The following is a 24,182-nucleotide window of genomic DNA, read 5'->3' as shown; positions in this document are numbered from 1 at the left end:
AGAAACAGAAATACGTCGTTTCTTGACCCGTTTAGAAGGTTTTGCCTTGCGACTCGAACCACCACGACCATGTTCACTACCACCGTCGTCACTATCATCATCGATTTCATCGTCATCACCATCATCATTTCGAGAATGCTTGTGTTTACGTTTATGAGATGAAGAGCCACTTTTATGTGAGGTGCTACGACCGGCTCCCAATGATTCTCGAAGATCTTCTGCTAATCCTCCTCGTTGATAGTCTTTCGTTTGTTGTAAAATACGATTTATCTGTGCTTCTTCATCTTCCTCGTCTTTTACTGTATCACTAACATCGTCATCGGATTCAGGAGCTGCAGCTACTTTCGATTTTCGGTTTTTACGACGTGAAAGCCTCTCCTCTTCATCATCATCGTCATCGGATTCTGGTGCTACTGGTTTATATTTTCCGTGTTCACGACGTGCGATACGTTCTCCTTCTTTGTTATCATCGTCATCGGATTCTGGTGCTGGTACTGGATAATTGGGTCTGTATCGACGAAGTGGGATTCTGTCTAATTCTTCATCATCTTCTGGGCTTTTAGGTACGTATCGACGAGGTGGAATTCTATTTACATCATCATCTTCCTCATCGTCATCATCACCATTAGGTCCTGGTTGTGATAATCTACGTTCAGGTGCTCGTTGTTGTTGTTGTGCCAATCGACGTTGTCTATATTGCTGACGCCATTTCTCAGGCGAATCAACCACTTCAGAGTTTCGTTCTGTTGTTCGTCGATGTTTTGGTGGTGGTCCAGAGGATGATGCTGCTTTACGGGATATCGGTTTTCGTGTTGGCACTCGTGATGATCGTGGCGGACTCAAGTTATCATTACTACTTTCTGATGTGCTGCTACTATCAGATGATTCACGTCTTGCAAGCTGTCTAGTGGTTGGTGACATTGAAAGTCTAGCTCCATGATCACCTTCATCGTCATCACTATCATCTCCGACCACCCTGCGGCTGTTGTAGTGACGACCGTGTTCTTCCACCATAGCGTCAAGTTCGTCGTCGTCCATACGATGGTCTTGAAATTCTTCCTCTTCATCACTATAGTTGTGAGTGGGAGAAAACATTCTTCTTATAACTAGCAAATAAAATATTAGCATGTAAATATCTAATGGACTTCTAAATAACCCGCTTACCAGGATCAATATCTTCCTCTCCTTCTTCTGCTTCGTCATCAATGAAGCCATCATTAGTGATAGTGTCGTCGAATTCGTCGACATCTATATCGAGACCGTGATCGTGGTCAAGATCTCGATCTCCTTCTTCCTCATCATCCGTCCAACCTTCTTCCTCTTGAATCTGTTCGTAGAAAGGTAGAAATCCTGGTGGAATTGGGTCTGCTTCATCGTCGTCTTCTTCATTTGTGTACACTTGGCCACCTAAATTGAGAACGAAAAACATTGTAAGGAAAAAAATGGCACCTTAACATGTATGCGTACAGCACTTACAATGTACACATTCTCCATGAACAATCTCCCACGTGCATCTCCCACATCTCCTTACATTATCTCCAACATCAGCAATAGGACGATTATGTGTTGGGAATAGTCTTTGCCACGGATCATTCATGGCTCGAACACGTTGATTCTCATCTCGTAATCGACGAAGCTTGGAAGCATTTTGTCCTTCTTCATTCCAGGACCATTCAGCGACCAACTAATTGATGATGGCAAGGGTGAGATTGTAGCGAAAAAACCGCAACGGAATTGCAAAATACCTCAGCTTGGTGAGTTATTCCCGTATTCAGATTCGGTCTTCTCTTAACTGCCTTTCTACATGTTGGACCTAGAATAAGATCAAATTAAGGTGAAAGTTAGTCCTTGTGTGAAAAACAGATTTGCATGCGTGAATTGTCTGAGCATTGTCAGAAAGTGATTTTCCAGCACAAACATTGTTTATTCGTAGCCAGCCATGGTTCTAGACAACTATAGCAGTAATCATGGCCACATTCCAGAGTAAAAGCAGCTGATAGGTAGTCCCTGGCAACAAAACGAACCGAATGAATAACGAACAATGTTCCAACATCAAGTGCAGCCAGACACGAGACAACCTGATATCAAAGCATCACACTTACAGACAAATAGAACAATGAACACTTTCCTTCATCCTAGCGCGAACCTCGTTCAAGGCAACATCGTTTGTGGACCCAGATCCATTGACTCTTGATTCCAGACGTTTGACTATACAAGCGACATGAAATAAGCATATATGAACATCTTAACATGATTCTGTGCAACTACCTTGCAGCTTGAGATCATCAACATAGGAAAACACACTCTTTAATTGTTCAGGGAGATGTTGCTTGACATTGTCATAATACTTGGCCAAGTCTTCCGTAGTAGGAGTTTTATGCTTGTAAGATGAGGCTACGCCGTTGACTGGCTGTTTGCCCTTATTGGATGAGGTAGTGTTTGGCATGTTGTCGTCGTCAACTTCCTGTTTGATTTCTGGGCCGTCCTCCGGTATTCCAGCCATCATTTCGAAGCTATGGTGGATGTATGTTGATCGTTTGGAGATAAAATATGGATCTGGTGGAATCAGCTTACCGTTTGCCCTGCCTTTCCTCTGTGGGTTTTCGCCAAAAGCTTTGACTAGACTGCGCCTACTTTCAGCTCAAAACTTGGCACAAGTTTGTTGCAAAGACGATATATTGACAATTCTTACAATTATGAACGTAATCGCGTATCGATCCACGCAGAAAACCTGTGAAAATACAACGCTTGCTTCGCAGAACAAGCCAGTTACCTATGTTGACCAGGAGACCGATTTTTGTAGCATTCTAGTCACATTATCAGATATGCTCATCCAACGAATACTGATGCACTATCTTTTAATATAGGCTTCGTTTAGTCACAGTACGACACAATTCGATAGGAAGTATTGGCACATTTCAAGGTCACGGAGTTCCTTGCAAGGGCAAAGGTAGACCTTGAAACAGAAATTAGCGGCTGAATCTGAATTGTCAAAAGGGATCCTCTTTCGGACAGGTGACGTAGAGTGTTTCTCGTCCTTGGTTAAAGCTCACCAAGAAACACACATCTCCTCGCGACGTCCGTTCCGCACTAGATCCGACGATGGAGAGCTAGTTCTTGGAGAATTTCACGCAGCATCAAACGGATCAATCGATGATCCACTATTCTTTCTAAGTGCAGTTGCTTGTGGAGCTTGGGACAGGACTTGATGACTTGTTTCGCGTTCAAGAAAACACGCTGTCCCAGGAGACTTTGCAAGATCTACCAGATGGAAGATAATTTTAATTCATGTTGTCTGACCAGCTGACACTGCACGGTTAGGATCACTTTGGACCATGGTGATAATTGACCGTTGACAAAAACAAGTTCAAATCCAACAATGCAAAGTATACTGTTCAGCTCCTAGTACTCACTCTGTAATATTCAACCTCGAATATGTGAAGTCCTCAAATACCATGCTTATATGTTAGTCACGATATCCTTCTTTTCTTGTTCGGGCAAAAGAGCAATCCCTTCTTTTTGCTAGTGACCTCATCACACACACACCTTCTCTTGCTTTCTAAAAATCAGCAACCACCTAATTCTCTCCCAATAACCACCACAAGACAAGCACCTAGCAATCATGAGCTCCATGGGACATCGTAAGGTACGTATAAGGCCCTCTTTTTCAATGTGCTTGTCTTGGAGGATTTGTCTTGGAGACAACTGTGCGACACTTTACGAAGAATGTTGCCAGCACTAGACAGAGTGGGCTATTGGAGCAATATGAGGGACATATGGGGTCCAGGAGCTTTTCGTTAGAATCTTTGGAGTTGCTTTACTCGTTGGGTCTCATGGAAGAAAGGCTTTCCAAACCTTCCACGTCATCATGTTTTTGCTGAAGAATTTGGAGCTTTTGATTCAATTGTTTGATATATTGAAATGATTTAAACATGCGAACTAATTCACTTCTTCTTCTGCTATAGGCGTAAGTGGAGTCGGCCAAATAAACCCTTTTGAGTGCTTTTTTGCGTACTAACCCAATGTCATTCGTTTACTTACTCAGCTACATTATCGGCGTCGGAATGACTAAATTCGAAAAGCCAGGACGACCTGATGTTAAAGATGACACTCGCAAAGACTACACCGATATGACTCTCGAAGCTATGACCAAGGCATTGACCGATGCCAACGTCAACTTTGATGAAGTTGAAACCGCCATGACTGGTTGGGTATCTGGTGATTCCACTGGTATGTTGTCTGTGAATATGTTGTGACTGTCTTGTTATTCTGAGGGATGTTCTTATTTTCAATTTTTTTTACCCAGCCGGCCAACGTGCTGTCTACCAATTGGGTTTGACTCAAATCCCAATCATCAACGTAAACAACAACTGTTCTACTGGTTCTACTGCTTTGTACCTTGCCCGTCAAGCCGTTGCCGGTGGTATGGTCGAATGTGCTTTGGCTGTCGGTTTCGAAAAGATGAAGCCAGGTAAATACCATCGTGTTTCATTGTTGAGATTTCTTGTGATTGCGTTTTTTGTCATTCAGGCGTCTCACCCATTATTTTTTGCTTTGTTAGGACCACTCACTGGTATGTCCCGAGCTGCTCCTTCATAGCCCGATATACACAACTCCCAACATATACTCATTTTATAGGTGGTGGATGGAACGACCGTACTTCTCCCTTGGACAAGTCAGTCGAAATCATGGCTGAAATCAACGGAATCGAAAAGGCTCCAATCAACCCTCAAATCTTCATGAACGGTGCTTTGGAATACATCAACCAATACAAGCATTTGGGTAACGATGTCGAACAATTGCACATGATTGCACACAAGAACCACAGAGCTTCGTAAGTTTCGTATTTGGCCTTAGCTGCTGTGTATGATTTTTGTGCTAACTGGTATTTCGTATGCGAAAATAGCACCTTGAACCCGTAAGCCGATACGAAATCATAGTTTTCCCCTTTTTTGCTCTTCTGCATTCACCTCACACAACCGTGCTGTAACAGATACTCTCAATTCCAAGACCTATACACTTTGGACCAAGTAAAGACTGCCCGTACCATCTACGGACCAGCCACTCTTCTCCACTGTTCACCAACCTCTGATGGTGAGTACTCTATCGCACAGAACAAAACAAGGGAATCTTCCTTAATTGGCAATTACGATTCAAAGGTGCTGCCTGTGCCATCGTTGCCAGCGAAGAATTCGTCAAGAAGCACCACTTGGAACCCCAAGCCATTGAAATCGTTGCTCAAACCATGGCTACCGACTCCAACCTCCACTTTGCCGTTAACGGAAAGCCAAAGAGTGCTATTGAAATTGCTGGTGCTGGTATGTTGTACATTGCATAAAAGATTTCTTGGCTTTTGTCGCGCATCTCACAAACAATTTTTCGTATACAGACATGACCAGACGCGCTGCCGCCGACGCATACAAGATTGCCAAGATCACATCTGAGCAAGTCGATGTCTGTGAATTGCACGACTGTTTCTCTGGAAACGAATTGATGATGTACGACTGCTTACAACTATGCAAGCCTGGACATGCTGGTCCATGGGTTGCATCTGGTGCTGCTGCCCACCCCCGATTCGTACCTGAATCTAAAGTTGACCACCACATCGTTGTCAACGGATCTGGTGGATTGATCTCCAAGGTATGCGGCATCTACCGTGCTCTTTTTTTGGGTGTATGACGAGTGGATGATGCTAATTCTGGTATGTGTAGGGACACCCTCTCGGAGCCACTGGTTTGGCCCAAGCTTGTGAATTGTCTTGGCAATTACGGTAAGCAAAACCATGCGCTTTTGACTAAAGCTTTCATAACCTATAACGCTTCTTCTCTCTTCCTTCAGAGGATGGTGCGGTGATCGTCAAGTCGCCAACCCACGATACGCTCTCCAACACAACGTTGGTCTTGGAGGTGCCGTTGTTATCGGCATATACAAGAAGGCCTTCCCTAACGCATCCACTGTTGGATGGACTGACCCACGTGTCCGGTGCGTCATCAGCGTCTGCTATCAGTCAATCAAAACATCATGCTAACGCGATTCTTTACTTAGATTCGGATACAACCCAGCTACAGAAGTTCGTGGTGTGACCATGGACATGATTAAAAAAGTAACATCCAAGGACGGTTCTTTATTGACTGCACCAAAGGCCGCTGGTGTACGTGTCCGTCTCTGATCTCTCTCTAGTTTGTTGAACTAGTTTCTTTTTGCAACAGTTTTTTGATAACAGACCCACAACCAGAACCAAAAAAATAGATAACGAAGTTTTATGATTGAAATTATATATGTTTTGGCGTGTTGTTCTTGCAGCTTCCAGTATGCAATCGATGCGATCCATATTCCAGCCCTTGTACCACAAAGCCAAACTGGATTCTCACTGCAACCAACAAAACATATGAAATTTAGGGCGGAGCGAACGATAAACGAACAAACCCAACCATGAACACCATCAAGGCGTTACATCCTCTCGATCCACTAACCCCCAAAGAACTATCCACGATCCAACAAATAATCAACTCCTTCACGGGTCTGTCATCCAAGCAATACACATCCAAAGTCTACTCTGTAATCCTCTGGGAACCCTCCAACGACATATACAATAAATGGCGCATCGACTCAACCACGCCAATCCCTCGTGAAGCAATCGCTACTGTCGTCGCCATCACATCTGATGGCACACGCACCACAAACGAGGTTATCATCCAGTTATCGCCAAACACGAGCGTCAAGAGCTGGAAGGAGATTCCCGGTGCTCAGCCGAACTATGTGCCTGAAGAGTTTATTGGCGCGACGTTGGCGTGTCGTGCTGATCAGGGTATTATTGATAAATGTGCTAGCTATGGATTTGATATGAAATCCATAGTGGTTGAACCCTGGACTGTATGTATTTTCCTTGTTTTCGAACTTATAATTGCATGATATTCACTTGGATCTTACTAGATCGGCCCCTGGAAGGAGTTTGAAGGCAAACGTGTCATGCAAGTCTTCTTTTACGCGCACGTGGAAGATGAAGATGACTGTATGTGACATGTACATCGCATGCTTTACATGCATAAATGATACTAATATACTCCCCCTCCGCCCATATAGGCCAATATGCTCACCCCCTCCCCATGGCAGCCGTAGTAGATTGTGCTACCTTCACAGGTAACTCACATCTGAGTCACGCTTTTTAATATTTTTCGCAAACCTAGCTTACATTCTCTTCTAGTTATCGACATATGCGGCTTCGGCCCCAAGGAAGAAGCGGCCCCCGTCCCCCTCGCTCCAATCAACTACGCATCCAAATTCTCCAAAGAGTGGGGCGGATTCACCAAGTCCTTGAAACCGATTCAAATCACACAGCCTGAGGGTGCATCGTTCAAGTTGGACGGGTATGGAATCAAGTGGTATAATTATAGTTTCAGGATTGGGTATGGACATCGGGAGGGGATTATATTGCAGGATGTTATGTGGGGTGATAAGGCGCTGTTTAGGAGGATTTGTGTTAATGAGAGTGAGTTGTGCGCTTGGCGTTGCTATCTTTCATGCACCTATGAGTTTCGTTTTTGCTAAACTTTGTGGTTTTTCAGTGGTTGTACCTTATGGTGATCCTCGATGGTAAGACGATCAGCACTACAACGCAACTCGTAATATGTACTCACACTTTCGCTCATCAGGCCCAACCCTCGTAAACACGCCTTTGACGCTGGTGAAGCTGGTCTCGGCATCCTATCAAACCCTCTTGAACTGGGGTGTGACTGCGTAGGAGACATTACCTACCTTGACATGCACTTTTCAATGTCGGGAGAGATCTATACTATTAAGAATGGAATATGTATTCATGAAGAGGTATGCTGCTGACATGCAATATTGTATTCACGCGAAAAGACTCTTTATAGTATTCTTGGATCATAGGAAACTGGCATTCTTTGGAAACACACTCAAGTAAACCGCAAAGTTGAAGTCCGTCGTAATCGTCGTTTGGTCATTAGTCATATTGCCACTCTTGTAAGTGTGTGATGTTTGGCGTATCGAAACAACAAAAAAAAACAGACAAAGGCTGAGGCTATCCCTTTTTAAAGGCCAACTACGAGTACGCATTCTACTGGTACTTCCACTTGGACGGTACTATTCAACTTGAAGTTAAAGCTACCGGTATCTTGTCTACTATTGCTTCTAGTGAAGGTATGACTCAGATTGGAAACACACAAAAAAAAAAAACTATTGTGCCTGATATATTCTGTTCCGCAGACGGTGTTCCCAAATACGGCACCGCTATTGCTAAAGGTGTAAATGGAACCTTCCATCAACATCTCTTTGCTGCTCGTATCGATTTACCTGGTGAAAACACTGTGTCTGAGATTGATGTGGTTTCCATTCCTCCTGGACCTGAGAATCCGTGGGGTGAGTGGATTATATTGAAAAGAATATAGTAGCTTTGCGCATTTTCTTTTTTTTTTGCATCAGTTCATCTCACCTAGCAGCCACTAACTCCCTTCAAATCACAACGAAAGGCAACGGCTTCACCACCAAAGAAACCATCATCACCTCCGAAAAGGACTCTGGCCGTGACGCGTCCCTACTCACCGACCGCGCATGGAAGATCGCATACAACGGCCTCCCCAAAAACCCATCCACAGACGCCGCACCAGCGTACAAACTAATCCCAACCTCAGTGCACCCCTTGTATGCACAGCCAGACTCGCTTGTAGCCACCCGAGCATCATACACGGCCCACCACCTATGGGTGTCTCGCTACGACCGTGAGGAACGATACGCTGCTGGCACGTTCATTAATTTACGAGATACGGTTGATGGCGTTGCCTTGTGGACAAAGCAGGATCGTAGTTTGGTTAATGAGGATTTGGTGCTTTGGCATACGTTTGGGCTGACGCATATTCCGAGGGATGAGGATTTCCCTGTTATGCGTGAGTCATGTCTTGTTTGATGGATACAAGTTTTTTGTCGTGACGTTGACGTGGAAGAGAAGCTTATTTTGTTTCGGTTTCCTTAGCTGTTGAAATGTGTGGATTCACATTGAAGGCATCTAATTTCTTTTCAAAGAATCCTACATTGGATATTCCTCCTACTCCATCAAAGTATGTTGAAGTAGTGTGAGAGCACAATAAACGCTCCTGTACCAGTAAATGGACTGATCATCATCCTTTTTCTCAAATCGTTTTAGGCATGGCGGTCACTCATCATGCTCAAACCAACGATCATCTGTTGGTGGGTTACGTGGATTCTAAGCTTGTTGAAATGGAAGTGTGGTTTTGGAAGTATGTCTCTCTAAAACATCTGAAAGTTGTGTCTAAACGAAAAGTAAGAACCTGGAGGAAAGTGTGAATGTGTGTAAAAGTTAGTGTCTTTCTGAAAAATGTTGTTGTGGGAGCTCTTGAGGAGCTTTGACTCTTGGAAATAATAAAGAAAAACTGTGGCTTGAAGAGATATGGTGTGTTTGGTTTGAGTTTGTCAGTCAAGGATGCTGGGCGGGTAGGATTGGACTGCCGGCGAGTTTGTTGTGATAGTGGAGACTCTGTGAGGATGAGTATTGAGCCATTACGAAGGTATCGTGATCAAACTATGAGATTATTACTTCTTTTTGTTGTACGTGCTGACTCCATCAACTCAATGTTCAATGATTCCTTGTTGGATATGCTCACATCCGATCTAGCCACATTCAAAAAACTAACAAATGATGGAAATAATTTAGCTAGTCACTAAGGATGTTGATCAAAATACTTATGAACGTCATGACGCAAAGTTAAAACCAACTCGGTATCATCACGATATGGTCTATTGGCTTTTTTTGCTTATATTACTCTTATTCACTGAAGGCACGAAAAAAAGGTATCCAGCTGAGGATATCGACACAATTCTTGTACAAAACACCTCCACCGATTCTGTGCTTGTAGAATCACCCTGATACTAGGTCTTCTGGCTCCTTTTGGACACCAATAAGCAGCAAATAGGATATCGGAAAAACGGTTGCGTATACAAGTCCAAAACATGTTAGCAACATGACGATTTCATTCTATGAGAGAACAATTAGAATTGTCGTGTTCTCAAGTTTATTACATGAACTTGAATAGATGCGGCAAGGAACAGTCGACCTCAACGAGACCAGCAAGAAGATCTTGGACCGACGACGAATCGATTGTTGCTGTCCGACGTGAATGTAGGTCTTAAATCACGATGATTTGGGGGTTTTTTTCGATATGAGTCTTATAACTTTTGGTTTAAAATTTTGATAGATCCTGGTCAAGTATCTGCATCCGAGTTGATACTCACGGAGGTCGGGTTCTTGGTCGTGAAGAAGGAGGCGATCGAGATCGTCAAGCTGGTACAGGTGAACTGTTTGTTTGGATCGTTTCTCAAACGCCGTACCTGACGCATGAGCTTTGAAAATATGCAGAAAGGAACAGTCGACCTCAATGAGACGAACCAGAGGATCTTGGACCGACGATGAATCAGATTATTGATGCGGTCTGACGTAAATGTACGCCATGAATCAAACCACTGTTATGGCTCTACTTTTTTCGCAAGAAGAATTTTATAACTTATTAACGTTGAACGGTACTTCAACACTTTATAGATCCTGGCGGTCAAGTGTCTGCATTTCGAGCTGATACTCACGGAGGTGGGGTTCCTGGTCGTGAAGGAAGAGGCGATCGAAATCGTGGAGCTCGTTCAGGTAGATTGCTGCTTTGTTTGTTTCAGCTATAATCCAAACACCTGCCACATGCGCTTTGAATATCTGCAGCAAGGAACAATCAAGCTGAGCGAGAAGAAGGAGACGATTTCGGACCGATGATGCATCAAATTGCGACATGAATGTGAGTATATCATTGGAACTCGATTTCTGAGCCTTCCTTTCGCGGTATGAATTTCATACTTCACTACAACATTTGATAGATCCTGGCGCTCAAGTATATGCATTTTGGCTTGATACTGGAAGTCGTGGTGATGGTCAAGGTGGCAGAGGTCGAAGTCGATGTGAAGGTTGAAGCAAGAAGTGTTTTGTTGTTTATGCAAATTGTGTACAAAAGAAAACGTCAATACATTTGGTCAGACTTTCATGTGTACAGAATTTACACAAATATGAAGTTTCGCGTCTTTCAAGCTGTTCTTGTGGGGCCCATTGTGAAGCAAGGAGAATGACACTGACAAATGCAAAACAAAATTTGAAGGCAAGAGCAAAGGTAGCAGCTGTGGTAGAGTAGGAAGCATTGAACCCAAGCCTCATTTACGATAAGAGAGCAGTAGCAGGGCTCATGTTCAACAGAATTCAACGCCAATGTTTTGCTTTGCGTCGAAAACGAATACCAAGGTACACCCGAACACACGCTCTACCCACAACCTTGAACGAAACGAACAGAAAAAGATTTGATTTTATTGTTGCCTCGCTCTGGTTTGGATTGTGCACAAACAAGTTTATGGAGGTTTTTTTCACTCTGCTAGATTTCTCACTCTTCGTTTTTGTGGATTAGCTGGACAGATGCCACTCCATGGACTGTCAGCCACAAGTCTCCACCGATATTGATATTGTATGAATACTCAATCTGAACTCCGAAACGAAATTCGGCGGGGGTAGACCAGATCTTGACTTCGACCATTGGGTAGTATGGTGAAACTGTTGGCGTTGGAGGACTGATGGAAAAGTATCCAGCCAATGATAGTTCCAGAGAGATAAGGAGATCGTGGTAGCGCATATTATACTCCCATTTGCGGGAGATGGGCTGGAGCATTTGAAGAATTACATTCAGGATTGCAAGAATTACTCTTAGAATGATGTTCATTTTTCGATCAAAGTTGTGGTTGTTTTGAGGACTGAAAGTTTGGCTGCAACTGAATCCATTAAATAGTCTGGCTGAATATACTCGTCTATATTGCTAGTAAAAGTGGCAAGGCGGTTCACAGTAACCCACGGAAGGTATGTAGGCGTAGAACATCTTGGCTGGCGAGTCTTAATTCAAGGGTAAAGAAGCTGTCGAGTGCTTTAAATTCCCAAAAATTCAACTCGACAGTTGCTACTAAAGTTCGGCAAATTGATTTCGGAGCTCCAAAGTTAAACTTGTGATTCTATGTTCATAGATATGCTGCAAGATGGAATTTGATGATACTGATCAGTCATTCGAAATAAGCAGAATGATATTCGTCCTTTGCATACTTGACATCTTCGTTTTCTAGAGCAGACATTCTTTGTCATCGTTAGTAAGGGGTTAGTAACGCGAGGTCTGAAGTTCGTTCAACGCAAAGTTTATGGACCCAAACCATCAGCCACGACTTAAATATCATCGTTTAGTGGTCGCATTCGAGTGCTGGTTGTTGCCTAGGTTGTCATGTTGCCCTTCTTCAACATTTGATACCTCACGAGCGATATTGAACATTGTCACCCCCATTCCAAACACCACCTCATCACGAATAATGAAACTAATCCTCGTAATGGGCGTTTCATCATCCGGCAAATCAACCATCGCATCCCTCCTCTCTGACTCTTTCAACGCCAACCACACCTCCAAACCCTCCACATTCTCAACCTTCATGGACGCAGACACATACCACCCAGCCTCAAACCTCGCCAAAATGTCCTCCGGAATACCACTAACAGACACAGACCGCATCCCATGGCTTACACATATAAACACTGTCGTAAAGCAACAGACATCAGACATTGTCGTGCTTGGATGCAGTGCGTTGAAGCGAGGGTATAGAGATATATTGAAGGACGGCGTTGATAAGTTTGTTATTGTTTATTTGGAAGGGGGTGAAGAGGTGCTGAGGAGGAGGATTGAGGGCAGGAAGGGGCATTTTATGAAGGTATGTCAAAAACCATGTTTTGGTGTGTTTTCTTTTTTGGGTGATGACAGCTCAATTTACTTAAAATTTACGATGTAGGCGAATATGCTCACGTCACAGCTGGCTACACTGGAAGTGCCGACGAGTGATGAAGCTAGTCAGTTGATTACTGTGAATATTGATCAGAGTATGGAAAGCATCGTGAAGGAAATTGAATCTCAACTGGTATGGAGCTGGACAATTTTTTTCTCTATATGTTATATTATTCGCTGAAGCAAAAAGCGCTTGGCTACGGCGTGACTATACATTTTGTTCAAACCCACTCTTTGCACTTATACAAACTCCCACCTCATCGTAACTAACACACTCTCCTTCTTCCTTTTCAACAACAATATCAACAAACAGGGGATATAACACAACTTTTTGGGTCCTCCATATACAACTACACTACATGTGTCCATCACTTGACCTTGGGAGCTAGATGACGATTATATTCTGCTGGGGAATGATCGTATGGGAATAACTAGAGATATAAATATGGGTGTACATCAGTCATTAGAGCTGACCTCGGTATATAAATAAATAATCCTCATCAACCACAAAAAACTGTCGCCGTTTTGGTCACTATCGGTCTGATGAACGTCCGGAAGCACCCACAACAACAAACAAATATGCAACTCACACAGACACGTACCATAAGATTCCTCCCAACCAAAGAAGCAAGCGTCTCTCGACGTCTCACAACATCAAACAAGAATCTCGGCCACTCAATGGCCCATCCGAATACATTTTTACCAGCTAGTGCCCAATTTCGCTCAGCGTTCATTCGAACAATTCCATCGTATCCAACAAGGACAGGAGTTCCAACGTGCTCGAAATCGGTTACCATGTTGGGCGATTTGCCGTGGGATACAGCTTGTGCGTATTTGTATGTTGAGAAGGGTATGTTTGATGAGAGCGGGAGGGTTGGGACTAGATCGTTTGCGTTTACTGATGGATTGGTAGATGAGGGGGAGAGAAACTGTATGTGAGACACGTTGCAATATATCGATGTAGAGAAAGCGTTTTTTTTGCTGGGCTCGTACCAATACGGAAGCATGTTGCTTTAGAAGCAGCCACTGACGCATTTGTAATATTTGCGAATGTAGAGTCTCCAACCTAACGATGCAGCAATTGGTAAGAGTCAACCCTTATAGTTGTGACATCCACAGATGGAATTTTTCCATCTGTGGCAATAGAACTGAAACCACTCAATAATGAAATCATCATATCAACCACCACCACAACTTACTCTTGGCGATCCAAAAACATACGCAGCCCTCAACCTCGCAGAGTTAGTCAACGGACTCTGTGCCAAATACGTCATATGCGACAAAAACACAGTGGCCAGTGCCCCTCCCAACGAATGTCCCGTAACCCAAATACTAGCCCCACTTCCCAGCCTCGTGATAACCGTCGACCTCAACAAATTAAATATGGCATCCACCTCACACTGATGTTTACGTGCCCACGCTTCATCCTTCCTGGTTGGTGAATCCCACTGGAAGGTATTATAAAATCCCTCGTGGACTTGGCCTGGGATGACGCCGCCGTCTGGACGGACCTTCATCATCATTAGGTCTGTGAGGACTTCGGAGAGGTCGAAGGGGGATGTGCCCTTGAAGCAGACAGTTGCGAATTTGTATTGGGACGAGTAGAAGATGTGGCATGCGAATGATTTGCGGAGGATTTTGACTGTTTCGAGGCGCCATTGGGTAGCAAAGTTGACTATATTTGAGCGTGTTGGTGTGAGTATTTGTGAGGATTTGAGGTAGCCCTTGGTACGAGTATGTCATACGGCCAGCTTCATATGTCGTTTTTTGTTCTGCCCGCAAACAAAATCTCATTCAGCACTTACCAACAACATCAGGATGCTCATAACTCAATGCACTCAGATGTATCATGAATCTAGCCACATCACCATCCCAAACCGGTTCATTCATATTTCTAGCATCAGCCAGTTTGGGACCTAGAGTTTCCCAACCGCCCGACGACAAGTATCTGGTATAAGCAGGGAAAAAGTCTGGGGTTGATGACGATATGAGAGAAGGCTGAATTGCGACGGTTGTGGATCCCTTTTGGAATTTGAATGGTTTTGTAAAGTATGGGGCGAAGGTTTTGATGATTGGTTCTGTGGTGTTTTGTGTGTGTGAGTCTTGAGAGTTTTGAGGCCAAAAATAATGTGATGAAGAGGCCAAGATCTGTAATGAACAGATGCAGGATAGATGCAACACGTATAATAGCAAGATTCACTGGACATACCGATAAACAAGTAGGAAACGACGCCAACAAACGCCATGATGAACAAGACAGTTGTGTTTATGCAAGTCCATAATGCAGCATCTAGAGTCGTGATGCTGTATTGAACCACCTTTTCCCGGAACCTGAGTGAGATTAGAGTATTAAATTTAGTGATATTTAAGGTAGTAAAATACGCAAACAATTAGTGTTTGATGCAATTCAACAGGAAGAAAGATTGCAGTTCACAATTCGGATTACCTTTCCCAGTTAGTCCAATCATCTACGACACCCTGCACGGGACTGACAGCTTGCATTGCTCTTGCGGCCTGAGCAGGCAGTCTGGTGGCTGTTGGTGCCATGATGATCTAGGTGTATATGTGTAATTCGTTGTAAATGTGTGTTGGAATTGAGACAGACGAAATGTGAGTATTTGACGCGATGCACGTGTGCAGAGCGTGTATGAATAATGAGAATAAATATTGGAGCTCAATTGATACGCAAGCGGTCACTCTCTTGTCTCTCTTGTCGTGGCATGCTGTTGCAACAACAACCAAACAGAAGGAAGCATTGGATTTCATCTGATCGTTGGTGGATCAAGTACAGGTCACCCTGGTACGTGCATCATTGTTTAAATCAATGTCAATATAGCACAAGAACTGACATAGCGTCTCTTGGTATTGGTTGGATCTACCATCAAGAAGCTTCGCTCACCGTTTTATTGTATCGCATTAGAGCTATACATAACATGCCAATAACATCACCATCAAGACGCACCACGGCCAACGACGCTGACGGACTACTATTAAATTCAATCCTGAGCTCAAACGGCTCTGCTAAACTCAATGCCAGTACGGGCTCATCAAGGCAGCATGGAGAGACAGATGCTGACATCAAGGTGCCGTGTCACTGCGTATATGTGACTGTTGCTTTTTTGTTGAAAAACCATTAGTCGAACTGAGATTTCATACAATAGCTCAAAACTGGTCTCCAATTGATCCAAGAAGCATACGAGTACCGTGCTACTCACTTGTCCTCAGAGCTTGCTCAATGGAAGGCTGCTGCTTCTAATCAACGACAACAAGTACGGGGAATTCCAATATTGCCTGCTGCATGCTTAAACCCAGTTATCATATTCACTGCATTCGCACAATCAAAACACTCACACTCTCGCCCTCGTAGATCCATGCATTAGAAGCAGAAGTATCCGCAAAGGATCGGATAATCGCAGACCTAGAACGCAAAAATGATGAATTGCAACGTAGTCTAGCTCAACAAGTGTCTGAAAAGAAGGCTCTTGCTCTGGCAAAGAATACCATACAGGATCGGTATCAGGCGCTGAAGAGATCTGCTAGTCAGTTGGAGTCATTCAGAAAGGTCATTATATGCTAAATTGGGAAATGCCATGACGGAGAACCACGTGTCCTTTTTGTCGCTGGACTATTCATCTTGCTCCATATTAACACCACTCTCTAATCACCCTACTCACTAGTCAATCGTGTCCATGGTCGAATACGGTCCAGTCTTGACTGTGGATGGACTAGACCGCTCTTTCACTGAAGCTGGCATCGAAGAAAACGAGGTGCTGCAACACCAAAAGTCATATTCTCCTGCTGGATCACAGATAGATGCAGATCATGTATCATTCTTACAGGATCAGACAATGAGATCTTTTGATTTGGTAAATCAGCCTGTGTTGATTCAGACGTTGGGGGTATTTTTGTTGACTTGTCAACCCAACTCCATTGGTATTAGAGCGCCGAGTATAGTGACAAACCACCAAAATCAGCAACTACAACTCCACGATCGAATAATTTAAATACCAACAGCAGCGGCAATAAGGCTAGATCGTCTCCAACACCGCAGTTACCACCACCTTCTATACTGAAATCGTATACCACCTCAAAACTACCGCCCAGGATACCAGTGGATTGGCGTGAAGTAGGAGATACGCCTGGCAAGCAGTATACACCTGGGAAGAGATCTGAAAAGTTACAGGTATGAGGACGCGTGATCCCTTGATTTTTTGCCAGTAACTCCACAGTCTTTCTTGAACCCTCTTTGACCAAACTCAATGGTAGAAATCAACTCCCGATCGCGTCGCAACACCAGAAACATTCACAAAACCACCATCAACCAGCACACCAAACAATGACGACGACGATGACAACAACAACAATGCAATGCCCCATCATACTCCCTCATCTCTAACAAAACCATCAACATCAAAACATACAACCACACCATCCAAACCACCACACTCAACCCTCTCATCACCACCATCAGGGCCCTCATATATCGACGCACCAACACTATACAAACACATCCGAGACGCACTACTGCCATCGGAATTTGAAGAGTTTGCGTCTAACGTCGCATCGTTTAACTCATCGCAGATAAGTGCTGATGAGGCGGTCAAGAATATTGGGAGGATTGTGCGTGACCGCACTCTGTTTGCTCAGATGAGGACTCTTATATATACTGCGTTGGCTGAGAGTGATAAGAGTGGGTTGACGAATAATGAATGAACGGGGGTAGTAGTGGTGTACATAGATATTCAATTTGAATCTTTGGTTGAAGACCAGCATGGGTGGTTTTTTTGTATTGAAGTTTGCGCATAGCTATTGTTGAAGTTGTAGTAGTAGCCATTGGGGAAGTGTATATAGAGGTATTTGAACTTGGGCTATTCGGACTTGGATATGGTGATCAGTAATCATCGCGTTTGTTTGCCACGTTTGAACGTATTCCATCTTAATAGTTGTATTTTGCTACCATCTTCTTACAACAGCACTAGTTTTTTCTGGTTGTTTTGCATTTTATAATAATGGAGATTGTATCTTCCTTCTCGACTCTTGTTTCAATTCCATTGTTTAATGGTGAGCGTGTTCTTGGACTGTGTGGTGAGAAAAAAACAGGATGTTGGTTACCTGAAATCCCAGACAAATGGGATGATTGACACAAGCTGGTTACGTACCGTATTTAAACACATTCCCACAGTGTGGACATCTGTCAAAGTGCTTTCCAGGTTTGACGGTGAGCCAGATGACTTCGTGAGAGTCAGCAGGGAAACCTATTAAAATATAACGTGGTTGGATCAAGGAAAGATTGAATGCTATGCTGGTGAGCGAAAAAAAGAACATGAACGGAGGTCAACTAATGTCCTCTCTGGATACGCCTGCTGCACTCGTAAATTCAAAATTCCCTCGACACAATCCATCCCGACTAACGTCCTCCTCCACAGACGGCGAGCACAAAAGAAAATGATTGATGTGGTATGTCGTACAATCGCATCTTTGAATGCACGAGTGGAGCACTCCTCCATTCAATTTCATTCCTTTACACATCCCATATCAAACAATCGATGACTCACCAGTACATCCAATATATCTCTCAGGATCAACGCCCTTGACAACAACCGGATTCGCCTTTGTTCCCATACTGGTTTGCACAATTGGATGTAAATCCTCCCAAGGATCTTGACCGGCGAGACGAGCCATGTATTCGTAACGTTCTGTGCCCGTAGCTAGTTCCCAGTTGGTGGCGACCTCACCGGGAGCTCTGTAACCGGGGATTTGAGGGGTTGTTGTGGTTTGCTCGTGCTTGGAGGGTGCGTGCGAGTCGTGGGCTGTTTGTGAGGGGGGAAGGGTAGTTAGTTCGAGTGCAGGATATTATGAGTTGGTGCAGTTTTTTTGGTCATAGATGAAGGAAGAGAGGAGTGGTTGGCCAGGCCTTGATGATTGTGCTTGTAAAATAAATAATTCTTCCTTCTTCATATGTCCTTTCATGCTGCATCTTGTCCTCTGTTGTCTTGAAATGTTGAGCTCCGACTAACGTGAATGTTTGGTTCATACATCATAAAACTGCATCCCAAATCCATAATGCCAATGAGTTTAATCTCCTGCTTTCACTCATTCTTATATCCCTGTACTTCCTATCCTCTGTTCTCCTCTCTAACCTGCTAGGACCAAAAAAAGCTGTTTTTCATAACATATCACTATACAACGAACTTGCCTTTTCTAACAGCCAATACTCGAGCAGCAGTTGCCGACTTGATGTATCGGAAACTGACTGGCACTACGTTGCGACGGATGGCAAACATCTTGCTTATTTGTATGTCACTGTGAGCGAAAATGTGTAAAGCGACGAGAACGAGCAGGTTTTAAAAATAAACAAGTTGCAATCGAGGACGAGATGAGAATATTGTATTGTGAATTATTAGAACGTAACGACATGACGATGCGACGCCAATTTCGCTCATTCAAAATCCAGCGAAAAAACGAACAGGGTAGGAGACGTCAAACTCTTGTAAAGATTTCAAACCATATTTTACGTGTTGAAGTCGCTGCATTCACGATGTAGAGCATTGAAATGTTCCTTGTGTATCATTCCTCCATTGGTTTACAAAACTCGAAGTATAATCAGACATTAAATTCTTATAAAAATGAGAGAGGAAACAGTGCTCCTTCCTTCAAAGATTTTAAAGTGTCCCTTTTGTCCTAGTTCAGGATTTTGAGCAAAGAAACAAATTCCGACCTGATTCAGTACATGAAGCAGACAAAAAAGGACATAGCGCATCCCAAAATAGTCCTCCTTGACTGACTGTGAATTCTCAAGGTATTTTTTAGATGAGAATGCTGTCGTGATCTTGACACGACTTCCACCTCCAACATTCAATGACAAACCAGCTGCTATAAATGATTGGGTAGTGCCAGTCTCATGTCACGAAAACCCAAACTGGCATCCAACAGAGTGTAGCTGGTACCTCCATCAGAACTCATAATACAAAAGTAAAGCCATAGGTTGAATGATTCACAGAAGGAGTGCATACCTGTTTTGAAATCGTGATTCATATATCTGAAAAGACAACTTGTCTAAGCTTGGATCAGCAGCATGATACCCCAAAAGGGCGTTCATATAATCCAGTCACAAGACATTGTGAGTATGGGTAACATGCTGAATATGATGGGCCTCCCATGACGTCCGTATGCTGTTCGGCACCTATCGATCCCAGCTGACTATTGACGACGGCACCAGCGAATTCTCAGCCATTGCAATCGTTGAGTATTTCAAACTCCCCCCACGATTATGTCAGACGGATGAAAAGACAGCCCACCGCACATTAGACCATGATTAATCCTCGTTGAAAAACGGTGTAGAGCACTGAAAAGTTTGTTGTTGTATTACTCGTTTTCTTGTTTACAAACACACTTATGACGAGAGATGGAATGTTACAGCATGAGGGATGAAAAAGAGTTCTTCGTGTTCAAAGATTCAGGAGCTGTCCTTTGTTGTAATACTGTATGATTTCGAAGTCCGTTCGATCGGCTCACAAAGCACCGCTTTTCAACATAATTCACAATTCCAATAAAGGCAGACAAAGAGTAGGGGAAGGTCGGGTTGTGCTTTCCGTTCGTGTTCCTCAAATAATAATGCCAGATTTAATCATCCCTAAATCCTCCTCTTTGACCGACTGCGGCATCCTTGATGGATCCATTAATTGCGAGTGCTGTCGTGATCTTGACACAGGTCCAGTAGGTGTACCGCCAATCACTGATATTTGCGGTGCAAATGCCAACGTCGCATCACGTAAAGCCAAACTGGAATCTGATCGGAGTGTACTTGGTGCTCTAGGTGACGGTGGTGGTAATTGAGCGCTCGATCCAGCCATGAGACTGGCGTGTTGGATTAGTCCGTCAGAGAACCTTTGAATCATGATGAAGAATGTTTCTAGAGAGTATAAAGCGATATGTTGGTAACAGACATGTTTGCGTTTTGGGTCAGTTCCTGATACATCAATCCAAACCAAAAAAAAGCACGCATCACTTCGACTTCAGGATATTTTCCCCAACTTTCTCATACCTTGCATAGACGCCAACTCAGCAACTAAGCTCTGTTTAAGCATTAGAGTCTTTGACAGACGGTTGAAATCCAAGTGTCGTGCATCCTCCATCAATTTTTTTAACGTAAATAACGGTTTGGTAATTGCAAACGTGAAGAGAGCCGCGGAGACACACCCTCCCACAACTCCAATCATGACGGTAGCTATTATAACGGAAGATGTTGTTGCGTCGATTCCAGCATATATGTCGGATCTTGGGATGCATGATACGATTACCCATCTAAGGTTTGTCAAAGTGACGATATGTTTAGCTACATAGCAATATAGCTGCTTTTCTGTCGGATAGCAGAGCAGCAGACAGAAGAAAAAGGCCCAAGCCTCAAAAATTGCACTTACGCGACATTACTCCTAAGCATCCATCTAGCAGATACTAAGTGCTGTCCCGATGCAGTGTTTGCAAATAACGGAGGTGAGAGATTGGGGATTGCTGAAATATTTCCATATGTGGAAACTAGGAACTTGCATGATGATGCAACGACATCGTTAGGACTGCTGCACGCTGAGTATTGGGCGTCTGTGAGTCCAATCTGACTGATATTTGGTGTTGATGAGGAAACTACAGGTAAAAGATTTTGATGTCAGTTGGCCTGATCATGGCAGAAGATAGAGGTTTCGTTGTGCTCTTACTCATGAGTCCATCAGAATTCATGATATAGATCAGTCCATTGGTTGAGGGATTCAATCCTGAGAAAAATTGACGAAAGTTAGAATTTGATCCTCTGGGTCCACAAGACTTGAATTTAATTGGAAACATACCAGATAGCTCGGATTCGAATCCTGGTACCGATATAGCCATCCATGCAGCGTGATTCCTTAAAAAGGTACCTTATGTCAGAAGCAAACAAAATAATGCAGAGAAAAGATGTTCAAATATTGCCATTTACCAATGACCACTGTTGCTTTGGTTGTAAGGCAATCCATACCAGCCAACCCGATAATAGAATAGATAACTTGTAAAGGTAACCGCATCAGGTGCAAAAGTCTTCTGTATAGGCGTTACATTCGAGCCCCAAAACGGAACCTAAGTAGACGAACCAGCGATTGAGTTAAGGGAGTGATAGTCATATAGCTGAACTTTATATATATCAGGTCAAACAACGGTTTATCCGATAAGAAATACCTACAGTCTTGAAGTTCAACCACCCTTGTGAGAGCAATACAGCAGATGTATTTGAGACTGCATCTAGTTTTTTGGTCTGCAAAAATAATGACGAGTTGATGATCGCATTGTAATTGGAATTCATGGCCCTCGTGTACAACTTGCGACCAGGGGAAACTGGGTCATAGTATGTGCTGTTGTCTTGCAGATAAACTGTGATCATCAGAAAATGGAGGAAATATAATTTTTAGCGTCGTGACCCTTTTGATGTCGAAACAACAAGAAAGACAACTTACATATATCAGGAGCGCTAATCGCTGCCCCCAATCGATTATATCCCATAAACGAGATATCTCCAATCGATAGCCCTGTTGCAGCACATTGCGAATATGGATAGCACGATGAATATAATGGCCCACCCAATACATCATTATGAGTACTCATGTCAATGGAACTGATTCCTGTGTTTTGCACATTGGGATCCAAATTAACCAGTGAATTCACGAGTGAATTCTCAGTCATTGTAATCATAGAGTCCTCAATACTACCCATAATGCCGTCGATTGACAAGTAGGCACTTTTCATTGCTGCATCTGCGAGATGAGAACCTAAATCTTCTGAAACGGCTGTAGCTTCTCTCATTAGGAGACCAATGACTAGTGCTAAAGCGCCAGTGAAGACGGCCTTCCATGCTAAGGATTTGGAAGTTGGGTTTAGATCTTGGATGTTGGAGAATGCAAACAAACGCAATGAATTGTGATTGTCTGATACGTACACATTAATAAAACCCACAACGGAATCCTCCAATTCGAAGGCTGCATTCGTTCCATCCACGACATAGGTTTTTTCACATCGACTTTACTAGATTGCCTCGCTCTCCCTGACGAGGGGTATTGCAGCGTGTTGCTGGCTGCAATATACTCCATGGTCGTTAAAAACTCATAGAATTAAACGTTTTAGGACACGATCGGCTTCTCAGTGTGTAGCGTTCGGCAAACAATAAGTGACTTTGTTTTGACTCAATATGGTTTTTTCGCAAAATTTCCGGAGATTCGAGCAATTTGTATGATTCGTATGATGTATTAGTTCGGTAGTTTGGAATGCCCCTCGCTATCCTCGTAGGGTACGAGTTTCAGTGCCAGGGTAACTGTAGGATTCACGGGGATTTTTATGGTGATTTTCAGGCACAAGTTGCCTGGCGGCATTCGGGTGATGTTTGACAGTGTAATTTGGTGCAAGGTTTGAATATGTTACGACCGGACTAACGAATAATTGCGTGGGGACACGTGGGGAAACTCGTTGCGATATCCACAATGATAAATACTGATTTGACACGTGTAGTTGCCACTGCAAAACTACACACAGTGCACAACACATGTGTCTTGTGAAGCACGTAGCAAGAGGAGGATGACCCTGCGAAGGAAAAAGCTTAAATAATTTCCACGTGCCAAAAAGATGCCGACTCCGATCAAACAATTCCATCTTGTGGACTTGAATACAGGTGCACAGTTGACGATGTGTTTGCGATTCCCGAGTTTAATGTTACTGATCTTGAGTTGATGACACGTTAATCGTCATAGGAAACATTTTGTTGGCCATATAAATTCTTTTAGAGCTCATTCCATCCATTAGGAGAGCAAGCTCCTGGTCTTGAGCTCAAAAACAAAGTAGAAGATGAGGAATCAATTCTTGATGAGACTTGGTCGTGTGAATAAAAATGTGTGCATGAAATGCAGATCCATGCATCAGACTAGTGGTAATCGAATCTAGTATAAAGGTCTAGTTGGACCAATTCACATGATAGCTAACATCATCAACATCCACTTTTAGTGCTTCAAGACAGAGTAATCAAATCTACGACATCCAATACTACCAATTCAACTACTACTAGTACGGTTGTACAGAAGCTCACTCCACGTGTCACGCGCATCATATCACCGCCATCAGGTCCACATTCACGACAGCCAACAAACAGTTACCTCGTCGGTCTTGGTGTGTGGCAAAAGATTCTTGTAGACGCAGGAACAGGTCATCCATCATATACACCGACGCTCCTCGATCATCTGTCTCGCAACAACCTGAAAGTGGACGCGATTGTGCTAACTCATGGACACGGAAACCACTCAAACGGAC

At 43.5% G+C, this 24,182-nt stretch overlaps 6 protein-coding genes across 6 annotated transcripts; 3 read left to right on the top strand and 3 right to left on the bottom strand.

Moving 5' to 3' along the window:
• Positions 1 to 4,022: 4,022 nt before the first annotated feature.
• On the top strand, positions 4,023 to 9,224 carry SmJEL517_g01843 (primary-amine oxidase; the record flags this gene model as incomplete). Its single annotated transcript, XM_031167771.1, has 23 exons — positions 4,023 to 4,230; positions 4,307 to 4,471; positions 4,562 to 4,573; positions 4,639 to 4,834; positions 4,907 to 4,918; positions 4,994 to 5,094; positions 5,160 to 5,318; positions 5,390 to 5,640; positions 5,712 to 5,770; positions 5,839 to 5,982; positions 6,046 to 6,151; positions 6,400 to 6,873; positions 6,934 to 7,012; positions 7,084 to 7,140; positions 7,205 to 7,489; positions 7,566 to 7,593; positions 7,653 to 7,824; positions 7,891 to 7,983; positions 8,058 to 8,160; positions 8,227 to 8,379; positions 8,457 to 8,903; positions 8,990 to 9,074; positions 9,161 to 9,224. 23 exons carry the CDS (start codon positions 4,023 to 4,025, stop codon positions 9,222 to 9,224), a joined length of 3,453 nt encoding a protein of 1,150 aa, XP_031026291.1.
• Positions 9,225 to 12,402: 3,178 nt separating this feature from the next.
• Positions 12,403 to 13,188, top strand: SmJEL517_g01842 (uncharacterized protein; the record flags this gene model as incomplete). Its single annotated transcript, XM_031167770.1, has 3 exons — positions 12,403 to 12,795; positions 12,874 to 12,999; positions 13,180 to 13,188. 3 exons carry the CDS (start codon positions 12,403 to 12,405, stop codon positions 13,186 to 13,188), a joined length of 528 nt encoding a protein of 175 aa, XP_031026290.1.
• A 46-nt stretch (positions 13,189 to 13,234) lies between these two features.
• SmJEL517_g01841 (uncharacterized protein) lies at positions 13,235 to 15,413 on the bottom strand (the record flags this gene model as incomplete). The annotated part of the gene is made up of 7 exons (XM_031167769.1): positions 13,235 to 13,297; positions 13,469 to 13,764; positions 13,860 to 13,932; positions 14,066 to 14,541; positions 14,672 to 14,944; positions 15,076 to 15,197; positions 15,313 to 15,413. 7 exons carry the CDS (start codon positions 15,411 to 15,413, stop codon positions 13,235 to 13,237), a joined length of 1,404 nt encoding a protein of 467 aa, XP_031026289.1.
• A 386-nt stretch (positions 15,414 to 15,799) lies between these two features.
• Positions 15,800 to 17,579, top strand: SmJEL517_g01840 (uncharacterized protein; the record flags this gene model as incomplete). The annotated part of the gene is made up of 6 exons (XM_031167768.1): positions 15,800 to 15,949; positions 16,028 to 16,135; positions 16,234 to 16,428; positions 16,544 to 16,732; positions 16,807 to 17,049; positions 17,133 to 17,579. 6 exons carry the CDS (start codon positions 15,800 to 15,802, stop codon positions 17,577 to 17,579), a joined length of 1,332 nt encoding a protein of 443 aa, XP_031026288.1.
• Positions 17,580 to 18,401: 822 nt separating this feature from the next.
• SmJEL517_g01839 (uncharacterized protein) lies at positions 18,402 to 19,150 on the bottom strand (the record flags this gene model as incomplete). Its single annotated transcript, XM_031167767.1, has 2 exons — positions 18,402 to 18,609; positions 19,059 to 19,150. 2 exons carry the CDS (start codon positions 19,148 to 19,150, stop codon positions 18,402 to 18,404), a joined length of 300 nt encoding a protein of 99 aa, XP_031026364.1.
• Positions 19,151 to 20,470: 1,320 nt separating this feature from the next.
• Positions 20,471 to 22,975, bottom strand: SmJEL517_g01838 (uncharacterized protein; the record flags this gene model as incomplete). The annotated part of the gene is made up of 9 exons (XM_031167766.1): positions 20,471 to 20,778; positions 20,911 to 21,170; positions 21,287 to 21,506; positions 21,578 to 21,634; positions 21,707 to 21,762; positions 21,835 to 21,971; positions 22,075 to 22,262; positions 22,346 to 22,741; positions 22,825 to 22,975. The coding sequence occupies 9 exons, from the start codon at positions 22,973 to 22,975 to the stop codon at positions 20,471 to 20,473; spliced, it is 1,773 nt and encodes a 590-aa protein (XP_031026365.1).
• Positions 22,976 to 24,182: the final 1,207 nt, after the last annotated feature.

This window comes from Synchytrium microbalum, assembly GCF_006535985.1.
Source record: "Synchytrium microbalum strain JEL517 chromosome Unknown SmJEL517_scf0006, whole genome shotgun sequence".
Lineage (NCBI taxonomy): Eukaryota > Fungi > Chytridiomycota > Chytridiomycetes > Synchytriales > Synchytriaceae > Synchytrium > Synchytrium microbalum.
This window is presented reverse-complemented; position numbering and strand designations above follow the sequence as displayed.